The following is a 21,354-nucleotide window of genomic DNA, read 5'->3' on the forward strand; positions in this document are numbered from 1 at the left end:
TCTTACACGTGTGTGTGTGTGTGTGTGTGTGTGTGTGTGTGTTTAACAATCCTTCCCTTTTGTCTTCTTCTCCCACATTTACCTATGTTTTCTGCAGAAAATATGTCAATATTGATTATATTGACTAATCCTACATCTCAGCATTTTGCTTTCAGGATATAGAAAGGGGAAGCATGACTCAACCAGAGGAGGAATATTACCTAAATATACATAATGTGGCATACACAAATGATCTCATTTTGGGGAAAGTTATTTATCACATTTAAGTTATGGAGGAGCAGAAATGCCATCATGCTAGGTAGAAGCATAATTTTGCTTTTGCTTTTATTTGGGAGTTATACATGGTTTCAAAATACCTGCACAGGTGACAAGTTTTCAAAGGATAGACTGTGATTTACTTCTGCCTGAACTATATTTCTCAGAGTCTCTGTATGGTTTCATATTACAATTCGCCAATAGGAAATATGAGATTTGGAAGGCAGGGAAGGAGCGCAGTCAATTCCTTCCAAGACTCATTTTAGTTAGAGGTAGTGAGAGGCAGATGCAGATGTCCCGACAGGTTCTAGTTTGTCCTTGTTCTTCTCTTCCCAATTCCAAGCCCAGTTTTACTTGAGACTGCCCGCCTTGTGACCTCAGGCCCCAAACCTGCTTGGCTGCAAACTCACTAAGCAGTAGCTATGCTGGGGAAATATCCTTCCATATGCTTCCTTAGGCATTCTCTTTGCAGTCCTACCTAAGCAGCTGCAAGCCCCTTTATGGAAGGAACTGTGTTTCCTACATCTTTGTGGCCAGAATTTGGCCTGTAAAATCACTCCACTGAAACTAACTAAATGAGTTGAATAATATAAAATTGAGAAGCTACAAATAAAACCTTCAGCTGATTTTCTATCCACTGTTCCTGATTCTGGACAACAAAGAAGTAAAATACATGCACACATTAAAAATTCCCATTGAAAATATAAATTATTCAATCGAATCAAAATGAGATTGCCACATTTCAGAAACACATTAATACCCAACTCTTCCCTATTCCTCTTTTTAGTAGCAGTTAACATTTACTCATCACATATGTAACCAACCTGAATGATCTCATTTTAATCCTTACAATGAGTATACGAGGAAGATACTCTTATGAGGACCATTTTACTGATGAATACTGTAAGGCTTAAAGAAGTTAATTAAAGAGCTCAATGTCACACCCCTTGAAAACAGGATTCTGGCAAAGGTATTCTGACTCCAGAACTCCAATTTTTACACATTAAACACCATCTCCTATTGACTAAAGGCAACATTCAAAATCGATGATTGAATGAACAAGGATAAGCATACAAAGACGTGATGCAAACTTAGAGGCCCTTTATTTGAAAGCTAAGTGAGGTGTGATCACTAGGGCCAAGTAAATTCTTTCTAATAAAATTATAAATTAAGAAGACACAATTATGAGGATTTTTTCCCCCTCTTACCCTCACTTATGGTAATCACTCTCATTCTGTCATCATAGGAATTCTTAGTGAAGTCTCGAGAAGTGACTGAATATCTATCGTTCAAAGATAAAGAAGCTGCAGCCTATGGGGACAGGCATCATCAAGATAAGGATGACAGGAATCAATGATGGCCATTAGTGAATGAAGGTCGCATGAAAAGTGATGGGCTCACATTGCAGCAGGGGAAATTTAACTTAATTTGAAGGGAAAACTTGCTAATCACAGGAAAAGATTAAGAAGTGGAGGAGGGGCCAGGCGCAGTGGTTCAGGCCTGCAATACCAGCACTTTGGGAGGCCAAGGCGGGCGGATCACGAGATAGGAGATCGAGACGATCCTGGCTAACACGGTGAAACCCCGTCTCTATTAAAAATACAAAAAATTAGCCGGGCGTGGTGGCGGGCGCCTGTAGTCCCAGCTACTCGGGAGGCTGAGGCAGGAGAATGGCATGAACCTGGGAGACGGAACTTGCAGTGAGCCGAGATCGCGCCACTGCACTCCAGACTGGGCGACAGAGTGAGACTCCATCTCAAAAAAAAAAAAAAAAAGAAAAGAAAAAGAAAAAGGCCGGGCACTGTGGCTCATGCCTGTAATCCCAGCACTTTGGGAGGCCGAGGCGGGCGGATCACGAGGTCAGGAGATCAAGATCATCCTGGCTAACAGGGTGAAACCCCCTCTCTACTAAAAATATAAAAAAATCAGCTGGGCGTGGTGGCGGGCGCCGTAGTCCCAGCTACTAGGGAGGCTGAGGCAGGAGAATGGCGTGAAACTGTGAGGCAGAGGTTGCAGTGAGCCGAGATAGTGCCACTGCACTCCAGCCTGGGCGACAGAGTGAGACTCCGTCTCAAAAAAAAAAAAAAAAAAATGTGGAGGAGGTGCAAAAGGGTTAGCAAGCAGCATTCATGTGGAGATCATTAACAATAAAAAAAGAAGAAGAAATACCACGCCTCTCAAGGTAATAAAAATGTTCTTATCTAGCACTCCTAGTGCAGGCACTAGAAACGCCTCAGTAGACCTTGGGAAGGGATCTCTGGGAAGATTCTCTGCCACTTCTCCCTGCTCCTTATCCAAACCATACACGATTCTACTCAGAGGGCAGGGGCTCAGAATTAGAAGAGACTGCCTGAGAGAATAAGGGAAAGTATAAAAGAAGAGCGAACAAAGTCCATTCTCAAAGAAAAGGGCTTTCTGAGTTCTTCTCCTGAACTCCATATTCTGAAATGTATCAAGACCTGTCCTTTACAGGCTCGCACTGTGAGAGCAGTCTAGGATAAGTCTTTCTGTTTTTGCTTGAATTTCTCTGGTTACAGGGATCTCATTACTCCTTAGGACAGCCTAAGGAGTTAATAAATAGCCTAGTGCATGGAAAAGTGTGCCTTTCATGGATCTAAAATTTTCATTCCTTCAATATATACTCCAGTGATTTAGAATTCTGGCATTTTCATGCTAGAGGGAAATACAGAGGTTACCTACTAAGCTCTCTAATTTAACTAATGAGGTCTACTCAAGATATTTCAGTCTGTGTGTTGATGGATTTACATGTGTACACGTACAAGCATGTGTAAATCTGATGAATTTTAGTACCCTGTGTGTGTGTATGCACAAGTTTCTGCTGCTCTATTTACTGTAGTACACAAGATAGAAATATGTTAAAGGCAGAGCCTTGAACCTTAAAAAACTTATCTTCTAGAAGGAAATGAAAAGAAGACAATAAAGAAATATATATGGAGAACATACTAAGCGCTAAGTTACTTAATGGTAATAATGATAATATGTCATTTTTAATTCTAAAAATAAGACTTTGTAGCAGGAAATTGAAGCTTGGGCAGGTGAAATTGTTTCTTGGAATCACCTAGTTAGTTAATAGTAAAGCTAGAAATTTACACCTGAATATGTTCATCCTAAATCCATGCTTTTCCTACCAATCACATATATAGACCTGCAATCTGGTACATGGTATGATATATTACATTTTATCTGTAACATCATCACATTTAAATTCAGAGAAGAAAGAGATTTCTTTTGTCCCCAAAAGCAGGAAGAACCAAAGAAGGCTCCATGGCGGAGGTGGGCTTTGGTATAAGGCCAGAAAGATCCACTGTGATCCTAATAAATGACAAAAATCCTCACACAGCATCTTTGTATTCAAAGACTAAAACTGCCCTGGCTCATAATAGGTGCTAAAAATTAATCATTGCTAAAATAAATAAGGACAGATGTAAGAAGTATTGACAGATCCATAGACTTACTAGTGCTTACTATTACTTACCTGGACTCCTGGAATTTAGCATACAGAATTAGAGTGGGTAGTAGGTCAGTAAAAGTACATTCGAGCCCACCATGGCAAGAACCTAGTTAGATTCTTCCTCTTCAATTTATGTTGCAAACAATGAGGAATGAGACAAATATTTGACTGGGGAGACACAAGAGTCCTTAGGCAGTGATATAGGAAGATGAATGGAGAGGCTTTTTCATTATTTCTCAGTGGGGTGTTGGTGGTGGAGCTAAACCAGGGTAATGCTAAGGAGAATGGGAGAGGAAGTGGGCAGGGATAATACTATGAGGGAAGAACTGACACAACTTGGAAATCCACATATTTAAGAAGAGGTAAGACAGCAGAGATAAATATGACCCAAGAGTAGTCACGCTGGGACATGAGGAATCAGGAAATATGGAAGCCTATTTTCAAAAAGCTGATTCTAAATAGTAAGATATTCCACTGCCACCTCAACATAAATTGAAAGTGAGTGATGGTATTCATTTTGAAGTTTTCTGCAGACAGTGACCTGCTTCATAGCTTTGAGTAAGAGACGAGGCAGAGAATCTTGGAAAAAAAAAAAAAAGCCATACCCCCTTCCTAATATATTATCAGTATATCTGGTCATTTTTATCTAATAGAGTTTTATCCTCTTTCTCTCCTTTTTTTGTAACCTTTTTAGACTTCATCCCATTTCCAGTTTGCAGAACCTGGAGAAGGAAAAATGCAGAGGCTCAGTCTCTTGTTACTGAATCCACTAAATTCACTAGGGGGCAGGAAGAGGAAAGACTTACAGCCATCTCGTGCCACATTCTCTAAGTCTCTTTAGTGTGGGTGGCTTAGAAAAGTCTTAGGGGTGCTGTGCTGAATGGCTGGTATATCTGAAGGAGGAAGACAAATGGCCATGGTGACCTTGTGTATATAAAACAAACTATCAAACAACAATAAGAGGGATAAAAACCTGAAGTTGGCTTGGCAGCAATATTCAACAAGGCCTTGAGAATGAATGGTAATGATACGAGTCAGAATCAGAGAGAGAGAGGCTATTTTATATTCTGGAGTGTTTTCTGATCATGGACAGGTATGTTAGCAAAAGTTTATGAAGCTGCCTCTTTCGTGTCAGCCTTGATACTCAAGGTTAGAGGAGAAAATTTGGGGCAGCGATAATAGGCCAGGTATATATATATATATATTAAAAAAATCACTTCAAGGACTAGCAGTGAGGCCCAGTGGATGTGGATAAAGTATCTGCCAATGTAGGAGCTTTACGTAAGAAGAGAACTCAAGCTCAAAAGCCAGACTTTATTGGTACATAGCACAGTGGGTGCCATGAAGATACACTGGAGGTAGATTATAGCATAGTGTGCAGATAACACAGGCTCTCTAGCCAGACATACTTGGGTTTAAATTTCATTACTATTGTCTACTAGTGTGAGACATTAGGCAAAATTATATAAGATTGTGTTTATTTATTTAACTTATTTATTTCTCATCTGAAAAAGAGGACTGAAACATCTCCGGATAATGGGTACCTCTTGTTGATGCCTTAGCATTATCTTCCCCACGTCTTTTGGTAAAAGCACCTTAGTCTCTCCTGGGGCATCATATTCCTTACTTTCTGTCCATGTGGTTTAGTAAAGTTGATTCTAGCCCCAGGTCTCTCTATGGGCATTTTACCTAATCAGAGCCCGTAAGATTTAATTCTAGGAGTTTTTCTGGAACAAGCAAGAAGTCCTTTTCTTTAACACTGGAGTGAATTGGGAAGATAGAAGCTTCTAGAGGCCACTGCAAAGAGAAATTTTGCCCAAGTGAAGCTAAAACAGAGGAAAGGAGAGTGGAATGATGGGGAGAGATCAAGATCTGATGCCTTTAAGAAGCCTATGGATACAGTGGAGTCTAATAAAGTTCCTTCTGACTTTCCAGACCCATAAGCCAATATCTCTTTAAAATTTTTTTTGTTCTTTAAACAGGATGCATTTTTCTATCACATATCTTGAAAGAGTCTTGATCAAGAAACTATTTCACATCAATTATTTGAGGATTGATTTAAACGATATACGCAAAATACTTAGCACAAGGCTTGGCACACAGTAAATGCTCAACAAATGGGACTTGTTGAAAAAGATGTGGAATGGGAAGTCATTCACATTGACTGGCATTGAACTGTGGGGAAGAATGAGAATGTGTATACATGCTGAAATGCACTGAGTATAGCATAAGGATAAACATTTATCCTTCTGCTATATAATACAGATGTCATATAACTCCCGGAGGGACATCCTTGAAACATAGCTGGCATTCCAAAATAACAAAGGTTCATTGCTGAGCCAACTCTTGATTTTCCATGTGTGAATTAGTCACAGAAAATATGTATCACCATTCAGCTGTCCCCATTTCAAGCCACCTGTCTATATGTCAGAGCAACATAATCACTAAGGTAAGGCTGAACCTATTTTTAATTAAGTGAAACAGCCCCAAGATTGCATTGCCTTTTGCATAATTAATAGATTGCTGAAGAGTTTCTAATGAGAAATGCCTTCCATTGCTTTATACTAAACTTGACTCAGATCCTAACAAACCACACTCACCATCCTCCAGTAGAGAATTTGGCTTTTGGCAGGAGGTTTCCTTATTTAAGGCATTTGGATACCACTGATCGTCCACCACCATGTTCTTTGTTCAGTGTCAAATGCAGCACCTTAGCTTTTACCTACTGAAGTGCTAAACTAAAATACAATTTCAAAATTTAAAGTTTTTTCTCCTGTCTTTTATTGGAAGATGAGAAGGGAGTAAGTCTTGAATTTGAACTGATCTTTCAAAACCTGGCTGTTACAAATTATGTGTTATGTTGGATAAACTACATCACTTCACTTTTCTGTTTCATCAAAATGGGGATAATAACCACTACCATATAATCTTGTTAAGAGGATCAAATAGCATGATTATCATGTGGCTAGCTAGACCAATGTAGTTACTCAACAAATATAAATCCGCTGATGGAATTATATCCTTATGACACTCAGTTCTCCCATCTCTATATTTTTTCCCTAATAAGAAAACCCATCTTCCCTTACAGTAACATAATCTTTTTGTGTGTGTGTCTTTTTTTTCCCCTTTTTAGGAATTACATTTCCTCCAATCTTGAACCATGCAGTTTGATTAGGTCTCAACCCTAGACCGTATTTCAATTCTTGGGGTAGATATGTGTCTGACCTACATGAGTAATGAATTATCTTGTATGTTCTTGATCCAAGCCAGGCCTCTCAGATTCAATCCCTGGAAATAGAGAAAAAGAGACAGACTGGCTTGATGGGGCTTCTAAGCTGTTAAAATGTAAGCCTAGGCTGGGCATGGCGGCTCACACCTGTAATCCTAGCACTTTGGGAGGCTGAGGCAGGCGGATTGCCTGAGCTCAGGAGTTCAAGACCAGCCTGGGCAACACGGTGAAACTCCGTCTCTACTAAAATACAAAAAATTAGCCAGGCATGGTGGCCTGTGCCTGTAGTCTCAGCTACTTAGGAGGCTGAGGCAGGAGAATCTCTTGAACCCGGGAGGCAGAGGTGGCAATGAGCCGAGATCGCACCACTGCACTCCAGCCTGGGTGACAGAGCAAGACAATGTCTCAAAAAAAAAAAAAAAAAGTAAGCCTAAAGCTGCTAGTGTCCACTGCTGTCACAAAATGGGGAAAGCAAACCTGATCATGAAGACAACACAAAGAAAAACAAAACTAACAGAGATAGAAATAGACATGAATAATATTAACACTGGTAGCCAGTGGGCATTCAATATGATTCTTAGGCACAAGGCATGTAACCAACTCACAAGAAGCATCTCATTTGATGAAGTAGGTATTAATTATTTTACAGGGGAAAAAACTGAGTCACACAGAAGTTATGTAACTTCCCCATGATTTTTTTACTTAGTAAATGGCAACGCTAGAAATTAAACCTCAGTGTCCTTGAACCCCTTGACCTGCAAGTTGTACTGCCTCCCAATATAATTGATTTCCAGCACAGGAAAGAACAAGACCACTGCTGCTGTCAGTTAAATTAAAAGGACACCTATTCTATTAATGGTAATATTATGCTGTCTCTTACATGATGTCCTATATATGTAAGTCAGTTTTAGAAACAATCTGAACTCCTTGGAGGAAAGTTCTTATTTATGGTTGCTATGGTAGTATTAATAAAACCAGCTCAATACTCCCATACACTGTTCTTTTAGATAAACATAGAAATTGACCCTTCTGCTGTTAAAGCTTGAAACTTGTATTTGTTTTATCTGAGTTCCTTCCTCAGGAAAGGATCTTCAAGCCTCTCAAAAAAAAAAGTATTAAAGAACTGAAACTCACCAGATCATGAACCAGATGCCTCCTTGCCCCTCCCTAGTTCCTGTTTTACACCCTGTTAGATTGATTTCCTGCTATATAAACCCATACTTTTAGCCAGGGAGATGGATTTGAGACTGAGCCCCCGTCTCCTTGGCTGCAGCACCTGATTAAAGCCTTCTTCTTTGGCAATACTTACTGTCTCCGTGACTGGCTTTGTGTGCAGTAGGGTCTTGACCAAACCTCCAGTGCTTTGGTAACATTATCAGAAACCACTGTGATAATGTAAGAATAAGCTGTTGCATGCCATAATTATTTCACAATTGCTATTTATTACTTCCAGGGGTGGCATGACCATTGCTACCAGAAATAAAAATAATTATCAATATGTTAGGTGATGAGGAAAAAATATGAATTTGTCTTCATTTCTTCTCTAGGGAAATTCGATGTTATTACCCATGGTAACTTAACAATTTGATTTAACACTAGAGAAATCTCCCTCAGTCCCATACACACCCCCAATAGCCAGGTTCCAAGCAGAAATGATTAAAGGAGGTTTCTTTTAACTATGCTTGCTGAATTATCCTAGATAGCCCCATAGTTCCTATATAATTTGAAGTAACTGGTTTCCAGAAGTGAGTCTAATAAATATTGCTTTGATTGACAACTTTTCTGTCAGCTTAAGGTAGTTGCTCAGAGTTAGAAAATACAGACCATGTGGGCAGAGACCGAGATTTTCATCAACAGTCATGGTACTGTGCAATTTACGAGTTCCCATGCCTTCTCTAGAAAAATCAGCCAAGCTTGAGGAACCCTTGTGAGCCATTTGACAAGCACAGTTGGCACTGTGGTCAAAAGAACTTTGGGCTCTCACCATTGATATGCCTGAGTGGGCTAGATTTCCAGGGCTCACAGTCCCAGCCAAGAACGTAAGGCTAAGAGGCAGAGACAAGAGCATTTGTTGATTTAGTAGAGCACAGACTGTGGTGACAGACAGCCTTCATTCAAATTCTGGCTCTGGCACTTTCCAGCTGGGTGACTTTAGCCAAATTACTTACCTTCTCTATGCCATAGGTTCCCTATCTGTTAATGATGATAATGAGAAGCTTACTTCAGAAGGTTGTTATGAGGATTAAATAGCTTAAGTTTAAGTAGTGCTTGTTGCACTATTGAGACGTGAATGGGCAAGATATGTCTGTATTCAAAAACGAAAGAAGGAGGTTTTATTTCTTTTACTTAACAGATCAATCAGAATTCACATACAATAATGTGTAATGCTTTTATAAAAATAATTTTATGGCTTTTGATTAGAAGAGCTTTGCTGATCAAGCTTTCACACAGAAGATTCCTTCTTCAAGGAATAGGAAAGAAAATATTGCAATTAGCACTGGCGGAAGCAGTGGTGAGGTCTGTTCAGGTTATAATAATGCATAAATAAGACCTCTGGTGACATAGAAAACACTGTATATATGTACCACTTACATGGGAAATGTTCTCATCTCAGTTCCTTTCTCTTGCCCATCCTTTCAATATTTTTCATTGTTTCTATTGGTAGGAACCAACTTCTGCCAAGCCCTACTTCCTACCCTCTAGTTCTGGGCACCATGTACAGATATTTGCAGTCATTTGAAAGTAGGACTTGAGAAAAGATTTGTCCCTCATGCTTTTTCATTAGCAAAGCAGCAACTCCATTTCCAGGATAATCTAGGGGGACAACATTCATTTATTTCAGTCCTTCATTTGCTTACTTTCTGAGGCCTTTCTATGCACATATAACACCCCCAAAAAGGGAGAGAATGAAAGAAAAAGACATGAACCCTCTCTTCCATAAACTAACTTTATACTTTACATGCAAAACACACAGAGATGAAGGTTTCTCATGAATACGATACAAAATTAGTAAGAGAGGGAGAAAAAAACGCTGACCAGAGAAGGAAGATTCAGTAAGAGACAGAGTTGAGATCCTGGAGACAGAAGATGTCAATTTGGACTTTAGAAGCAAGGCTCACAGCATCCTGAACAAGAGCACCAGAGGGAGACAGGTAAATAAGCTTCTGTGCAACAAAAAACCTCCTTTAGTTACAAATGTCTCATTATAATAGGGGAAAAAGTGGTATCTTACCATATAGAAGTCCCTGTGTTATCTCTGAGCCAGTTTGTTTGCAAATAGCTTGTCTAACTTTTTCAGGCAGTTTTGCTAGCTTTTTAAGAGATTTCTCTAATGTAGTTCTCTGGCTTTCAACTCCCACAGGGGTTTTAGGGCAGTGTTTGAAAATGAGAAAGATAAAAATGCATTCCTCTTAGAAGTTCATATAAAAGCGAAAGAATTGGAGTGGAGGTGGGAAGCTATTATGTACTTCGGTGATCTATTCTGCCTGTAACTCTAAAGGCTGATGAGAGGCAGTGTGATTTCAGGAGGAATCAAGAGGAGATATTTTCACTGCCCTCATTGCAGGGAGATCATTGGCTCCTAAAAGGTCACTGTCACAGTGATTCTAAATGACATGAATAAAGGATATTTAAACTCTTGTCTGAGCCAATTCCTTGTAACACGGTTTATAGTAGGAAAAATCTTGAAACAACCTAAATGTCTTTTCCACAGGCAGATTAGAGAAATTAGGGTAAGGTAGAATCACGTCTTTTGGCAGGAGGTAAGACGTACATTCAAAGGTATTGATAAATATTAATATCAAAATCACACTAGAATGTTCTGTGCTTTGTTCTTACTTTGCCAGAATCTAAGATCTTGGAAACTTAAAAGCCACAGTTAACTTCTGATATTTTCCTTGTTTTCAATTGTACCCACCCATTCCCATGGACACAGCCACCTCTGGTTTAATTAGGGGGATGAACTGAGGCAGTTAAAGAAAGGAATGCTATTTCCTTTGTCCCTTTATCTTGCTGCCCCCTTCTCTCTCTCTTCACGTATTTCTCTTTTCCCATACACAGATTCCCACTAACATATATAGTTTATGTTTTGCATTAATTAGGCATAAGATTTACCTCCAATCTATATTCTTAGAGCAAAATGATATGTAGTCAACTAAAAATAATGATATATGCATAATAAACTGCATCCCTCAAAAAAAAACAAGGCATAGAACAGTGCGCACAGCTACCATTTATGTAAATGCAAGTATCTCTATCTATATATGTTAGGGACTGAATATTTTTGTCTCCTCAAAATTCATATGTTGAAACCATAACCCACTATGATGTGATGGTATTTGCAAATGGGGCCTTTAAGAAGTGATTAGGTTTAGCTTAGATCATGAGGATAGGGTCCTTATGATGGGATTAACGCCCTGATAAGAGGAGGAAGAGGCCGGGCGTGGTGGCTCACGCCTGTAATCCCAGCACTTTGGGAGGCCGAGGTGGGGGGATCATGAGGTCATGAGATCGAGACCATCCTGGCTAACACGGTGAAACTCCGTCTCTACTAAAAATACAAAAACTTAGCCAGGCGTGATGGTGGGCGCCTGTAGTCCCAGCTACTGGGGAGGCTGAGGCAGGAGAATGGCGTGAACCTGGGAGGCAGAGCTTGCAGTGAGCTGAGATCGGACCACTGCACTCCAGCCTGGTGAGAGAGTGAGACTCCATCTCAAAAAAAAAAAAAAAAAAAAAAAAAAAAAAAAAAAAGAGGAAGAGAGATCAGAGCTCTCTCTTTCTACCATGTATGGACACAGACAGAAGGCAGCCATCTGCAAGCCAGAAAGGGAGTCTTTAGCAGGAACCAAATCTGCCGGCACCTTGATCTCGAACTCCCCAGCCTCCAGAACAATGAAGAATAAATATCCGTTGTTTAAGCCACCCAGTCTATGGCATTCTGTTACGGCAACCCAAGCAAAGTAAGACTACATACACACACACACACACACACACACACACACACACACACGCACGCACGCACATTTGGCAATTCACAGAACATTTCTAGAAAGATAATTGAGAAACTAGCAATAGCAACTGTGTCCCACATGACAAGGAGAAGGCCGGCCAGGCATGGTGGCTCACACCTGTAATCCCAGCACTTTGGGAAGCTGAGGTGGGTGGATCACTTGAGGTCAGGAGTTCAAGACCAGCCTGGCCAACATGGTGAAACCCCATCTCTACTAAAAATCCAAAAAGTAGCCAGGCATGGTAGCGTGCACCTATAATCCAAGCTACTGGGAAGGCTGAGGAAGGAGAATCATTTGAACAAAGCAAGCAGAAGTTGCAGTGAGCTCAGATCGCACCACTGCACTGCAGCCTGGGCGGCAGAGTGAGACTGTCTAAAATAAATAAATAAATAAATGACAAGGAGAAGGCCTACAAGATCTAAAATCAGGAATGAGAGGAAGATCTACTTTTAGACTAAATAAAACCTACTTATTTAGACTGAAAATCTTCATTTGAATATGCGATATATGTGTGTATAATGCTTTTAATAATAAAAAGTCACTATTAGATTTTTTTAAACGTCTGTCTCAAAGGTTCCACCAAAATATAACAAAGCAATTCTCATAAAGCCCCTGCAGTTCATTAACCTCCATAATCCATTTGGGGTTTTTCAAGAAGACTGTGACACATTTTTTAATATTCTCTTAAAGTGTTTCTTATTCTAATGTCACATCCTGCCCTGAGGGGATGTGGGCATGTCCCAATAAGAACAGACCTTATGTGAGAGCACTGGTGAGAACAAGATTCCAATGGGCATTTACTAGGTCATATCTGACTAGGTCATATCTGAATGTGCTACAAGATAAAGTGAGACTTACCAGTAGAACCTGTTTGGTACAACCCCTTCTTGGACAAGCTGCCATCTTCTCCCAAATTCAGCAGAGCTGTATAACTGTAAAGAACAGAAATTACTCAGCACTATGGTTCTATAGTACATCAAATACACAAACATCAGTTCATTGGATCAGTAGTAATAATAATAATACCCAACATTTACTGAACACCTGCCATATACAAGGTGAGTGCTCCACGTGTACCATCTCTATTCCTTATACAAATTCTGCAAGTCAGACTAATATCATCATTTTACAGTTGAGGAAACTGAAGCTTAGAAGGATTAACTGACTTGTGAGAAATTACATGTCAAAGAAGTAGTTGAATGAACTGGAATGCACACCCTGTTCTGACTGGCGATAAAGTCAGCTGTGCCACTTGACCTAGCACGTGCTGAGCATTGTGGGTGATGCAAAGAAGTGCAAAATCTAGACCTGGTTCTGGAAGAGTACGCAATGTAACCTGAACCTGGCTCACATAATGAGAAATGCACGAGGCAGCCAGTGAGAAAATAATGCAGAAGACAGGAGCCAATTTAGGGATGCTTTCCAGATGCTGTGGTGAAACAGCTGGGACCTGAATGAATGACAGCATTCAAATGGACAAAAATAGCATTATTCACAAAAGGAACAACATGAGTTAAAGTGGTAAGATAGACAGGGACAAGATATAAATAAGCCTAGCTTATCTATGTAAGCTTATCTAAGTAATAATTACACATTATTCAGGCATCTAGCCAAGGAGAATCTGTAACTTTTTCTTTCTAAGTCTTTTTCATTATTCTTTTTTTTTTTTTTTTTTTTGAGACAGAGTCTCGCTCTGTCGCCCAGGCTGGAGTGCAGTGGTGCGATCTCAGCTCACTGCAAGCTCTGCCTCCCGGGTTCATGCCATTCTACTGCCTCAGCCTCCCAAGTAGCTGGGACTACAGGTGCCTGCCACCAAGCCCAGCTAATTTTTTTTTTTTGTATTTTTAGTAGAGATGGGGTTTCACCATGTTAGTCAGGATGGTCTCGATCTCCTGACCTCATGATCCGCCCACCTCGGCCTCCCAAAGCGCTGGGATTACAGGCGTGAGCCACCGTGCCCAGCCTATTATTCATTCTTTGGCCATCATGCCTGGGGAGACTGGTTTCCTGGGTATATTTCACGTTTGATATATTTTATGAGTGCCAAGGAGAGATGGGTGACAACTCCCCTCACAGAGATAACAGAAGATGGGACAGGTCACACTGTCTTAACTGAGAACTCAAACAGCCAGTGTATACATGGCCTGCTTCTTGCTCTCAGCATGTCCTGAACACCTGGTATTTCAACACAGAGGACTGTACAACAACAGCAGGCACCCAACCCGAGAGTATCCGCTTCTCTCTCTCTCCCCTTTGTCTTCTTTTTTTTAAGCCCAGAGCTCTACTTCTTTCTATAAGTTTAAAGGGAACAGAGTTCATACCATTGTGGTGTGCCTATGTCATATACATATATCTATATTTAGTAACATACAAAGATTAATGCAAATGTAAAAGTATCAGGAGAGTTCAAAATAATAATATGTCTGGGTAACAGGCTGAACTCATATACAGGCTGCAAGAATAATACATAAACTCTGTGTGCTCCTACGGCTATACCAAAGGATTGCTATTCCTGCTCCCACAGAGAATTCATCTCTGTGAGGAATTGTTGGGCACCAGCATTTGTGGTTCTTTTTTTCTCTTGTTAAATGTATCCCCTAAGCTTGAATCTGGAGCCTGTGGACCACTCAGGTATGTCCCATGACATTTGTTTATATCTTCAAAGAGCAACTTTGTTATTTGTGAGCATATAGAGGCCCCTCAAGTGGTGGGTATACAAAACAATCCACTAAACCAAGCCTCTCTTATTCAGCTCAGTGAGATTCTTTCAATTTACTCTCTCCAAAGGTAACTTTCGGTCCTGGTGGGCTGGCCCTGTCACCTTCCCACACACGCCCTGCTACGCCTTCACTGAGGCTGCCCACTCTGGCAGAAGTGGCTTCAAGACTTTCCTTCTTCAACACCAGTCTTGTTTTCAGAGCCAGATGAAAGGCCACCTCTTCTATGAACCCTCCTCTACCTACTAAGATTCCTACCGGTCTCATCTCCAAAGAACTGTGGAACAAGAGCAGATGCTATCAAACTACCAGCCACGTATTTATATTTAATTCTCTTAATAGCCTTTCAAGAGAACCTTTCACGAATGCAAGGCAGAAATTCCTTTCTATCTAAAATTACTCTAAAATATCTAAGACCACTTCCTGCCTCTTTAATGAGATTGCAAAGCTTTTAGATGTTGGAAATCCTATCCTTCTACGTGTACGGGTGCCTCAAACACAGTAGATGATAAAGGAAAAAGATAATGATTTTGTACCACGTGAATTTCCTAGTCACGTTTCTACCTAATAGAGAACACAGGTTTCACAATTGGTGGACAAAGAAAATTTATCAGAGGAATATGTTTTGCTTCCATGGATTTATAACTAGAGGCGTATACCTAAAAAACAAATAAAACACACATCCACAAAACCCTATAATATCAGTATATTTGAAACTCCCAAGGATTTGAAAGCAGAGTCTTGAATATTCACTTTTAGACAAAATTGCTCTATATTCTCCACCTACTACGTCAGACATTTTCTCCCTAAAAAATTAATTGTCCAGCCTGGTGTTATACCGACTAAAAAGAAAACAACAACTCTGCCATTCAAGTTAACGTGTTAAACCTACAGAGTCTGGAAGCAAAGTGCTCCTCCACAAAGAAGGGAATGGTATCAAAGCATTTTACCCAATGACTGTCTCAGCCACCAGTGGAAGGCTTTCCCTGTAGAATGAGTCAATGTCCTTTAATAAAATTCATAGTGTTGGCAGCACCTAAGTAAGATTTATTTCCCTCCCTGTCTGTCTCTGACTCCAAGGTTTCTTTTGACTGTCAGAACACGGAACTGAGAACTATCATTACTATCTGTCACATCAGAGAAAGCAGCAGCAGCTTTCTCTAGCTATGCCAAGCTTAGAGAAAGATAGAAAGATTAGGAAGAGGATGAAAGAGTACTTAAACTAGTTTTAGGAGGGCACTATTCCTCTACTAGTGCCATGTCATGAACTTAAAAATGCCATTCTTGGCCGGGCGCGGTGGCTAACGCCTGTAATCCCAGCACTTTGGGAGGGCGAGGCGGGCAGATCACGAGGTCAGGAGATTGAGACCATCCTGGCTAACACGGTGAAACTCCGTCTCTACTAAAAATACAAAAAATTAGCTGGGCTTGGTGGCCGGTGCCTGTAGTCCCAGCTACTCGGGAGACTGAGGCAGGAGGATGGTGTGAACCTGGGATGTGGAGCTTGCAGTGAGCTGAGATTGCACCACTGCACTCCAGCCTGGGCGACAGAGCAAGACACTGTCTCAAAAAAAAAAAAAAAAAAAAGCCATTCTTGGGTTTGATTTTGTTTAGCTAACATTAGTATAAATGTTGAAAAAGAACCGAAGGAGCAGAAATGTTAGAGAACAGGGAAAGATTCTGGTTATATCTGCAATAAGAATGCAATACAGAAAATCCTTTCTGTGTAAAATCATTCTAAAGTATCTGTGACTACATTGCATTAGTAAATACAACTTAATGAGCACAAACCCAACACTCACCTGTGCTCAAGATCTATTAGCAGCCTTAGGGCCTAACCCTCCAGACTGTCATTATGCTAGTCTGGGGCTATTAGCACTTCTCTCTCAATCCTGACATGTTCCTCTCCTGAAGGGTTTTTTTTTTTTTAAGACATCTTTCACACTGGCTTGTTTCCTTGCCATCTGTCTTTGTTTGCTTTAAGAAGAATGCAGATAAAAATACACTTGATTCCAAAGGATGAAATTGCCAGGGTTAGTTTCATTGAGATCTTTGAGCCAACTGTTAGGCATCTCTGGCGCCATCCTCTGGATGTCTTTGGAGCTGCAAGTTGGATGGTAGGCACTGACAAAGAGGGATGCCACAGCAGGACAAAATAGCCTGGGGGAGGGAAAGAATGGGATGCACTGGTTTTGCTCAATTCCTAGTCTACAGCAGATGAAGATGGGATGAGAGAAGGGTAGCAGCCATTTCCAACTTTCATTTCCACCTTAACATTCACATTTTGGTTAAATCCCTAGAAGAGTGACAACTTGCTACTAGATAAGAAATTCAACTCCTTGTGGTGATCCACAAGCTTGCAATTGTCAGTGTCCCTAGAAAGTCTTTTCAATATTCCTAAATCGGATCAACGTATCCTCTCTTTTCAGATTGTTAGACAGGTGCACGTGATGGAATTCTCTTTTGCAGCTGGGAAATGAGTGAAAGAGCATCCATTTCAAAGAAATTTGTGCTAGGAGAATTCCATAGAAGCTAAGAGTTGTGATAACGTTTTAAGTCTTTGGTTCATGGGACCAGATGTTGTTCACCACAAAGCTTCCCACGGTGGCTTCCCCGGTCAAGGGGTAGTTTCCTGGGGATCCTCCACACAGGCTCCTTAGGAGGTGCCTGTGTTGGCGGAAAACATCCTGCTGTCGGCTCTTTTCAAGGTTGCCTGCCCACTCCTCTTTCCTTCTCTCCTCTTAACATTTTGGAAGCAGGGGGCCTGCAAATTGTACTTCTTGAAAAGGCTGACAGAAAATCCTGCCAGTTCTATTTTATTTGCCTCATCCTAATGCTGCCCTGGGGATGGCCTGGGTACAAAGCACACATCCACCTTATGACTCTCTGTTTCTCACTGCTGTTCCTCCATCCTTTTTTAGCAAGAAAGAGACGGTACCTTAAGGACTTCATATAAATTCCTAATGCCAGGCCTGAGGCATCACAAATATCAAGTTCTTTTTTCCATCACCCTCAATAGGAAGAAAGAGAATAAGTCCAGAGAAAAATGCGGTCCTCAGAAGTATGTTCTGATGCTCTGGTTCCACAGCATAGGAGGGGGCCACGACCCATGCAAAGGGGAACCAAAATCTACAACACTTAAAAGGATTCCATAAACTTCACTAAGAGCTGACACAAGTCTTTAACTTGGCTGTTCTGTACAGAGAGCAGATAGTGAAAGAGCCATGATGCCCAATCCAGACCCCCACACCCAACACTGCCCCAATAGATTTAAGTTTCTCAAAGAAAATGTTGTGTATTAGTGATATCACAGACAACCTACAGTAACGTGTAATATTTTGTGCACAGTGTTGTAGTGGCCTATGTTGTAGAGAAAAAGTTTGGAATTTGCAAAAGAATTCACAGCGGGCTTTGTAATACAATTAATATGTCTTAGAATGAAGACATGCAGAAAAAGTGTTCTAGGGGAATGGGTCAGTCTGTGCAAATAAACAGAGCAGCAAAACTCAGGGTGGTGTTCTCACATTTCTTTGGTCAATAGCAAGAGACCCAGTTTGGCTGGGATGCATAATAGAGTGAAGTGGAAGCTGGGGCTATAAAGAGAGACTGGAACCAGGCTGGGTAGGTGCAATCTTACCAATACTTGTAGGGAGCTGATGTAGACTGGATCCAAATGTCATTAAGGTCAAAAGATAAGAGTATCAAAGCTGAACAGTCAGGCTTTGCTGATGAAGGCTGGGCAGGAATGATGGCCTATTGCTGGTTCCATCAATCTCTCCTACAGCTGGATTTATCAAATTTGTCACTGCCCATTCCCCAGCTGTCACTGAAGTCTGTCAAATGCCCTTCAGTTGAGGGTGGTACTCTGAAGCTTGGAAGATTAGACTTACGGAACTGGAGCCGGATGGGAAGGGAGGGTCAATATATGACTGTTGGCGAGTTTGATTTGTGAACACCTCCTGTGCATCCAGGTCTGGAGGTATATAGGAAAATGGTAAGATAAAATCTTGGCCTTAAAGATTCTTATTTATTTATTTATTTTTGAGACAGAGTTTCACTCTGTTGTTCAGGTTGGAGTACAGTGGCGCCATCTCGGCTCACTGCAACCTCTGCCTCCAGGGTTCAAGCGATTCCCCTGCCTCAGCCTCCCCATTAGCTAGGATCACAGGCATGCACCACCACGCCCGGCTAATTTTTGTATTTTTAGTAGAGAGGGGTGGTTTCACGATGTTGACCAGGCTGGTCTCAAACTCATGACCTCAAGAGACCTGCCTGCCTTGGCCTCCTAAAGTGCTGAGATTACAGGCATGAGCCACTGTGCCTGGCCCCTTAATGGTTCTTAAAGACAAGCGTTGGTGGCATAGAACAGATGAAGAACTAGCTAAAAATTTGGACAAACAAATACCTCTCTTTCAAAGCCTACAAAACTATTAAATAGCACAATTGTGCCTGTTCAAATCTTAAACCCAATTGCTTGTTTTAAAATGTTCATTTCTCCTTATTCTTGTAGCTCTATTTTTTTCCCCAAAATCATTAGAAACAGGCAAATCAAACTGTTCCAGGTAGCAACTGAAAAATAATGATACAACCTGTTTAAACACGGTATCTAAGGTGAACGTAGTAGGCCTTCCTTGTTTGCATATGATGGCATTTCAGCTTGAGAATTTGTTTTATAAACAAGCGTTGGGGTTGACATTTAGCGAGCTCCCTGGTTTCCACTCTAATTGACAGTTTTGTACTTGGATACTTAAATTACTCACATATTCATGAGATTAGAAATCAGCTCTGACATTGGGAAATTTCAAGCACATGAAAATCCTGCCAAACCAGCATGGTATATAATGCTCAACATATTTCTTATAAAAAACTGAGTGCCTTTTAACTTAATGCAGTGCCTTGGGGAAACATGATGGCATTAGGTACATATCAGTTTCCTAAGTGTTTGTACTTGTGCAGAAATCATTTGAATATCCCCAGGGGGTTGAATTTCAAGGATCAATTTGTCTTTATCTCAATCTTGCCCTTTTGACATTAAGGGGCTGCTAGGTCTATTAAAAAACAAACAGTTAATGTGAAGATAAATACTTTAATATTTAATGGTTTTCTATTGTTATAATCAATAATATTTCTAAGTACCACATATCTGTCGGTCCTGTTCCATTCATTCTGCTTCCATGGGACCTTTTAGTGATTGTCTAAAAAGGCATTTAAATTAAATTGATTAAAGTGCCTGTAGCTCTATGTACTGGAAAGGCACGGGGATAAGACAGCCTCTGCCTAAGACATGCTTTGTCTAATTCCAGCTGCACCACACCAGGGGTGCTTTCTTTCAGGTCTTTGGATAATACACTGGCTGGCATCTATGCCATGTTTGCTATGTGTCAGGCTTTGTGTTCATATTTTGCATGCATTATCTCAGTATCATCAAATAGTCCCATGAGCCAGGTACTCTTATTATTGTTTACACTTTACAGTTGGAGAAACTACATTTAAATGACCTGTTGAAGGTCACGAGCAGGGGTAGGACCTGACAGAGCAGACAGCTGATCCTCTTACCAGCTCACTCTACTGTCGGTCAGTGGTGAGAAACCTTAGTATGACTGAGATTTTGAAAGAGCTGGCATCTATTTCTTTATTAAGTAGTCAGTATTTCCCAGGGAATGTCTGCCATTCAAAGCAGCCATGATAAGTATTGCCCTTCTGTGAAGGCTCACTCAGGAAAAGAAAGGAACAGTTGTCTGGGAGCGGTGGCTCACGCTTGTAATCCCAGCACTTTGGGAGGCTGAGGCGGGCAGATCACAAGGTCAGGAGTTTGAGGCCAGCCTGGCCAACACAGTGAAGCCCTGTCTCTACTAAAAAATACAAAAATTAGCCGGGCGTGGGGGCGGGTGCCGGTAATCCCAGCTACTCGGGAGGCTGAGGCAGGAGAATCGCTTGAAGCCAGGAGGCGGAGGTTCCAGTGAGCTGAGATCGTGCCATTGCACTCCAGCCTGGGTGACAGAGCTAGACTCCGTCTCAAAAAAAAAGAAAGAAAGAAAGGAACAATTAAAAGGAATAAAGAGAAGATTTTTTGTTTATAGATATGTTTATAGGTATACATGTAGAATAGATATGAAACTTTAAAAACATTGCAGGACTGGTAGAGAGAGAAGGCAGAGAACTAAAATTAGTTCTTTTTTAATAAAATTCACTTTTATGCATGTTACTAAAATTCTGTCATTGGCTGTTCATCACATTGGCAGTCCATTTTTCCTTTTCTGTCACCATATGATTTTAACTGAAAGTCAACCTTCATTTCTGAAGAGAATGCCAGCTGTTAATATTTAGAGTTTCCAGCCGGGCACAAGGCTCACGCCTGTAATCCCAGCACTTTCGGAGGCCGAGGCAGATCACTTGAGGCCAGGAGTTCGAGACCAGCCTGGCCAACATGGTCAAACCCAGTCTCTACTAAAAAAATACAAAAATTAGACAGGCATGGTGGCAGGTGCCTGTAATCCCAGCTATGCGGGAAGCTGAGGCAGGAGAATCGCTGGAACCCAGAAGGCAGAGGTTGCAGTGAGCCAAGATCACATCACTGCACTCCAGCCTGGGCAAGACAGTAAGACTGTCTCAAAAAAAGAAGAAAAAATTAGACTTTCCATTATTTGTAAACGAGAACCTCCCTATCAAAGC

At 40.9% G+C, this 21,354-nt stretch overlaps 1 protein-coding gene across 6 annotated transcripts in view; it reads right to left on the reverse strand.

The window, feature by feature from the left end:
• Positions 1-21,354, reverse strand: part of SORCS1 (sortilin related VPS10 domain containing receptor 1) — a 588,824-nt gene that overhangs the window by 175,031 nt on the left and 392,439 nt on the right. For all 6 annotated transcript variants that reach the window (XM_019035469.4, XM_055354006.2, XM_055354007.2 and 3 more), the window contains exon 5: positions 12,824-12,897. In XM_019035469.4, coding sequence (XP_018891014.4) covers positions 12,824-12,897 — 74 coding nt within the window. The remainder of the gene's footprint in view (positions 1-12,823; positions 12,898-21,354) is intronic.

The sequence above is a fragment of the Gorilla gorilla genome, chromosome 8 (assembly GCF_029281585.2).
Source record: "Gorilla gorilla gorilla isolate KB3781 chromosome 8, NHGRI_mGorGor1-v2.1_pri, whole genome shotgun sequence".
NCBI lineage: Eukaryota > Metazoa > Chordata > Mammalia > Primates > Hominidae > Gorilla > Gorilla gorilla.